Here is a 6,418-nt window from a genome sequence, read left to right as displayed (position 1 = left end):
TATGTTTGCTCAGTTTCTGTGTGGCTGACTTTTGAGAAGATTGTTTGACAAATTAGTCACTTTTAGAATTTAGTTTCATGATTTTTTCACATTAACTTCCCATACAGTTTCAGTTTGTTCCCCACACTCACGAATGCATTCATCTTTTATTTATGACCCTTGTTTTAAAAAATAATTCACAAACTTTTTTTTTTTTTTTGTCATTGCAGATATAAATATAACACTGCAAGAAGGATGCACCGTAAGTTTCTGAAACTTTAATTTTAGTGTTGGACAGCTTCTATCAATAATAGTCTAAAGAGCAACGTAATAAGATGTGCATTGGCAGATATTTAAAATATGAATGTGTTTTTCTACATATATCTGATTTGTGCACAAGCTAACTTCTGTTAACTCACAGAGTCGGTTTTATTTACTGTATAAAGCTCAATTGTGTGATTTCAGAGCCAGACCTCTGGAGGATGTTTACAAAATCTTCTTGAGCAGATCGAGAATATTACAGCTCAAGTTCACACAAAGATTGTAAACTTTAAATATATATATATAATAAATGAATTAGACTTAAACAAACACATAAACGAGTATCTACAATAACTGTATTTTTCTAATCAATGAATTAGACTGTGACAAACATTTTGACGGTGGCCTTCAATGCTTCAGAAAAGATTTTAGAGTCATCATCATCAGCAAACCCAGCTGAACTAGCCTCCTTTGGAAACCGTGTGTTAAAAACCAGCGAGAAACTAATTTCTACATTAGTGAAGCCGACAGACACTAATGACAGCGTCAGTTTTACTCTTGCTGCTGTAGGTATGTGGAGGCATTATTAAACTATTATTGGTGACTGATATTATATACAGTATGATGTCAGTGACTTTATTTTGTCTAGAGAGCAGCAGAGGGTCTCGTCAAATTGACACAGACACGTTTTGTCCTGAAAAACCATGAAAAAATGATTTAACACAGGTTCATTTACAGTGAGAAGCTCATCAATTTATCAGACAAATGATTTTATTATAAAATTTGTTGCATTGCACATAAAAACAGTCAACGATAAGACATTTACCAAACAGTCAAAAGATAAAAACAGAGAGTCGGTGCAGTTTATCAGTTACAGGTTTTGATTTTAAAGACATTTTGGACATTTGGTTTTGGAAGAAAAACTGCTTGAGAACTGAAGCACTTGAGTATACTGTAAGATTTGACTTTTGACCTTCAGATGACATACAGTAATAGTTACTGTAATTGTGGTTACATTTACATTTATTCACTTAAACTACATCATTTTTTCGTTTAAACTACATCAGAGATGAAACCCCAACAAGAGTGAAGGGTCATTTTCTTTGTCTTGTGTGCTAATTGAATGGAACTGGACTTTCATAAAAAAAAAAAGGAAAAAAGAAACATAAATATAAATATAAAAGAATATAACTGCTTGCTTGTATTTAATCAGAGGGTCAAGTCTTCATGGTTGGACCACAGGTCACCTTTGAGAAAATCCCTCGACTGGACACAACAATTTCTTCTGTGGACATCGATCTCATTGGGATCGCAAAGAACAACAAAGAAAGTATGTTTATGTGTGATTAAAAAATAAATCATAGAGATGTCATATCATCACCATTAAACCACATTTACTTTAGTGTTTTTATGTAGTATTGCATGTAAGCTTCTGTTTCTGTCACACAGGATCAGCTGCTGTGGCTTTCATGAGCTACAACACAATGGAGAATCTACTGAAGCCAGACTTCTTCAACACATCATCTGAAACGGTTAAAACCATGATGTCCACCGTGATCTCAGCTACTCTTCCCAAAACCACCAACACTAAGCTCACCAAACCAGTCAACTTCACCCTCAAACACATCCGAGTGAGAGACTCAAATGTGTTTTTGTCCAACCTGAGCACTGACGAACACCTGAAAACTTATAATATTCAGTGTTTTAATATGATATTTTACAGTTTATTTTTAACTGCTCACACACAAAATCTTTACTTGTCATTCGATTTCTGAAAGCTGACGCTCAAGCAGCAGAAGCACACACCAAATCTCCAAATTCTCTGCCTTTGACTCAGTTTTCAATTTTATGAAACACTTTCTTATGCAAAACACAACACACAATGTAACACACAAGAAACTAACAGGAATTAATATTATGGCAAAGGTGTTTCCAAATGTTTGCTTTTGAGATGTGTTTGTGATATTTTGAATGCAGTGCTTCATTGTGCAGAGTATTTTGAGTGGCAATTCTACATTTGTGAGCTGAGAAAAACTGTAATGTAATATAAAGTGAGAAAAAAACTGTAATTAATTTTTTTTCATTTGCAGGACTTTGATCCTAGTGGTTCTCTGTCCTGTGTGTACTGGAATATCAGCGAGTGGATTGTAGATGGTTGTTCTGTTTTAATGACCAACAGCAGCTACACTGTATGTTCCTGTGTTCACCTGTCAACATTTGCTCTCATCATGCAAACCAGCCGCCCAGCAGAGGTACAAGAACATTTCTAGTGAGCACTGAAGAAGAGCACAGATTTGGCACTCATGTTCTCTCACATGTTTTCTCAGAGCGACTCACAGTTGGATCTGTTGAATTTGGTGTGTGTGATCGTGGGGCTGGTGTTCTTCAGTTTGGCCCTGTTGACCTTTGCCCTTTGCCAGTGGAGTTCTGGAGTGAATAATTTGGCTCGAATCAACATCTGCATCAGTCTTCTGCTGGCTCACCTTCTGTTCCTGCTCACACAGAGGTTCCTGAGCCTCATACGGCCTCAGCAGGTGAGATTGATGAAGGAGGGCGAGCGTGATTTCACCGTCTACAACATGTTCCTGGATCAACATTCCTATCAACCAATCACTTTTCAGGAAATATCTGTTTAAGGCTTGTGATCAGGGTTAGGTGCTTCTACACCCTTGTTAATCAGCTAACATTTCACACTGATTTTAGGAATAAATTATGGGTAGGGTTAGGTTTAGGTGTAGGGATCAGGTTAAGTCTTTTGGGCAGTAATGTTGATCCAGGATTAACAATAGATGCTTATCCAGGAACATGTCTTACTTGGAAAAATCACAGCGACAGATGAAGGAGCCCTACGCACGTCCACATATTTTGTTGACCCTGGAACAACATTTTAATCCAAAAAATGTAGTCTTGACCATATCTATACACTTAAACCTAACCTTACCTGTGAGTAATCCTTAAAATTAAAGGAAATGATAGATGAATGACAAGCACCAAACACTGATTGTAAGCATAAACTTCACAAAAACTATAAACTGGTTCTTTAAATGTGATTGGTTAATCACAATGTTGTTTCAGGGTCTACAAAGTTGTTGATCCAGGAACATGTCACATTTGGTAAAATCAGGTTCTGCGAGGCCTACAGCTCAGCACAGCCTCACTGAGAATCATCATAACCATCTCTCCTGGTCTCCAGGTGTTGTGTACCGTGATCTCAGGCCTTCTGCACTTCCTCTTTCTCTCCGGCTTTGTGTGGATGTTCATTGAAGCTGTGCTGCTCTTCATCTGTGTGAAGAACCTATCACAGATCAGCTCCAAAAAGAGGGAGGTGCTTAGCAGTAGATTCCTGTGTGTGATTGGATATGCATTCGCTCTGGTTGTGGTGTGTGTGTCTGTCGGTCTGGTTCCAGAAGGCTACGGCAGTGAACAGTGAGTTGTTGTTGTCGTTTTTAAGTTAATTTGATTAGAAGGAAATAAAGCAGCTTTGGGATTTTATGACATTTCTGCTATCTGATGTGCACTCTTGACATACCCTGTTGAAAAAAAAAACTGCATATGCTGGTTAGGTATGTTTTGAAGCATGGCTGCTGGTCATGTGCTGGTCCTAAGCTGGTCCTGAGCAGGAGCTAGCTGCTTAAGAGAACCAGCTTAAACCAGCAGCCATGCTTCAAAACATACCAATATGGTAGGCTGTATCAGCATCATGCACAAGATTAAAATCTGTAATTCTTCACCAGTCAGCACCTGAAATAGTATCTCTGATAAATTAATTCAGTTATTTATTATTATTATTTTTTTTTCTCTAAACAGCTGCTGGATTAAAATAGATAAAGGCTTCATCTGGAGTTTTCTGGGTCCTGTTTGTGTCATACTAGTGGTAAACACTTCTCGTATTTCTCATGACTTTTATTTATATTAAAAGGAAAATGATCTGGTTACTAAAATAAACTCGGTTCTCTGAGATAAGGGAACAAGCATTGCACTGAACACTTACAGGGTAAACTCCTGTTTACTCTGAATACCGACGCCTGATTTGTTCATGTTTGTGTAGCTGCACAAACAAATAAATAAGTCAGTTGTGAGTGCATTTTGTCTGAATCTTTTGACTGGATGGGGGAGGACCACCGTCCTCCTTAAAGAAGGTGATATGCAAACGAAACAAGGCGAGATTCATGCTCTTGCAATGAGAGCACTCTGTCCCAGTGAGCATGCTTACCGTACCCATCTGAGTCATGTCAAGTCAAGTACTTTATTGTCATTGTGTAACGCAACAAAATTTCTCTTGTGACAACTCCAAGGTGAGTGATGTCCTTAATAATATTATTCGCTGTTCTCAGACAGCAGGTTTTCTAAAGGTGTTTAAGTGATGGTAGGTTTGTACCAACAATGTCCTGTGCTGTTTTTACAACCTGCTGCAGGGCTTTTGGGGCAGCTTTGGTACAGCTACCATCCCAGGCTGTCACACAATTAGTCAATATGCAATCTATAAAAGTTGACCATCAGCTTCTGAGGAAGATTTGCTCTCCTTAACTTTCTCAGAAAGTAGAGGCTTCCCTGCATGAGACACATCCGCGGCATGACATTTGCAACAATGTCGCAAGAAATTTGCTCAGAAAATGTGCACTTTTTAAATCGGCGAAGGGCCACAGGGGAAGTGCTGGTCAGAGGCGATCTTTCTTGCTACTTGCTTCTGGTTTCTTCTTCTAAGTTCAGCAAGGAGATGATCTTCACACTAAATTAGAAGGATTCTGACAAAACGTAGCCTGTTATGTCACAGAGACGGGCTGAAGCACCATTAGTTCATGCAGCTAAATGAATGGGAACAAATCAGGCTTCAGTATTCAGAGAACACAATAGTTTACTCCATAAGCGTTCAACGCGATGGAAGAGACCATTCAAAAGGGATCAAGGTGATTAATTATTTAATTAATTAATTACTTTGCAGTCAAACACGATTCTCTTCATCAAGATCATCATCACTATGACCTCAACTCTCACAAATCTTAATGCTGACGTTTCACAGATGAAACAAACCAAGTAACTAGTTACTATTTAATTGTTCTGTAGGAAACCATGTATATGGTCAGTAAATACACATTAACTGTTTCTCTTGACATGTTTCTTTGCAGGATTATAGTGTTTAAAACTGTGGCTCAGTTTGTTGTTCTCGGCTGCTCCTGGGTTCTGGGTTTCTTCACAAAAGACAGTAAGGTGCTGGAGATCCTCTTCCTGATCTTGAATTCCCAGCAGGGAACCTTCATCTTCCTGATCTACTGTGTCCTCAATAATGAGGTCAGACATTTACTCAATGTACATGTGTTTCCACAATGCTTTAGATCTCCAAGCTTTTAAAACTACTTCAGAAGGCTCATGTTTCTAAAGCCATAAATGATAAACAAACTCCACTCTGGTTCATGAGTTTCAGAGGTTAAACTGATCTGATGAAGTCACTCTTCTCTTCTCGTCTCATTCTTGTCCAGGTCAGGCAGCAGTACAGGAAGTTCTTCAGATGTCTTTGCTGTGCCAAACAACACTGAATACTACAACATCAATGATGGCAATTTAAATTAAAATGATAAATAAAAAAAAAGAAAAAAAAAAAATAAAATAATTGCATGGAAATAATAAATAAATGCATGGTAAAAATAAATAAAGTAACTGTATGGAATCATCTAGTTGTGCAAGATTAAAAATTTCATAACTTTACAATTATATCTTTGTGGATCTCGGACAGCTCCAGCTGAATGACTTCATGACGTATTTTGTGATGATCCATTTTACAGTATATTACTTTAAGTATTGTATTGTACTATAATATAAAAAGTCAAGTATCAAAAGATTTTTTTTTTTTTTTTTTTTTTTTTAGGGAAGGTTTTATTGATATAGTGAATGTACATATAATGAACAGCTAACATCTTCAGTGTAGAAATAATCTACTGCTTGGCTTGAACTTTTTGCTTTTGTTCAGGTCACTTTTTTTTGTTTTTTTCCTGTAATATTTGAATGCATTTATGTTAGAAAATATGTTAATAAACAATGTTGAAGAGACGGAGCAGCAGAGGAAGTGAGTGAATGTGAATTACTCGCATATGTGTGACTTTCCTGAAACTATTTTATTGATAGTCACTTGATCTTAAAAGTTTCATAGAGAGAGAGAGAGCCTCAAATAATAATCCCCTTG

At 37.2% G+C, this 6,418-nt stretch overlaps 1 protein-coding gene across 1 annotated transcript; it reads left to right on the top strand.

The window, feature by feature from the left end:
* Positions 1-1,467: 1,467 nt before the first annotated feature.
* LOC109110560 (adhesion G protein-coupled receptor E3-like) lies at positions 1,468-5,823 on the top strand. The gene is made up of 9 exons (XM_042747811.1): positions 1,468-1,570; positions 1,690-1,871; positions 2,331-2,492; positions 2,568-2,774; positions 3,434-3,666; positions 4,048-4,114; positions 5,183-5,274; positions 5,367-5,529; positions 5,718-5,823. Exons 1-9 carry the CDS (start codon positions 1,468-1,470, stop codon positions 5,772-5,774), a joined length of 1,266 nt encoding a protein of 421 aa, XP_042603745.1. The 3' UTR covers positions 5,775-5,823.
* Positions 5,824-6,418: the final 595 nt, after the last annotated feature.

The sequence above is a fragment of the Cyprinus carpio genome, chromosome B21, assembly GCF_018340385.1.
Source record: "Cyprinus carpio isolate SPL01 chromosome B21, ASM1834038v1, whole genome shotgun sequence".
NCBI lineage: Eukaryota > Metazoa > Chordata > Actinopteri > Cypriniformes > Cyprinidae > Cyprinus > Cyprinus carpio.
The sequence above is the reverse complement of the archived record's forward strand: the minus strand, read 5'-3'. Positions and strand labels throughout refer to the sequence as shown.

What these genes read in the sequence shown, in the direction of transcription:
- LOC109110560 (XM_042747811.1), top strand. Translation starts at nt 1,468, where the DNA reads ATGGTTGGACCACAGGTCACCTTTGAGAAAATCCCTCGACTGGACACA. An exon ending in AAACCAGCCGCCCAGCAGAG is followed by an intron (nt 2,493 to 2,567) that starts GTACAAGAACAT and finishes ATGTTTTCTCAG; the next exon opens with AGCGACTCACAGTTGGATCT. An exon ending in TCACAGATGAAACAAACCAA is followed by an intron (nt 5,275 to 5,366) that starts GTAACTAGTTAC and finishes GTTTCTTTGCAG; the next exon opens with GATTATAGTGTTTAAAACTG.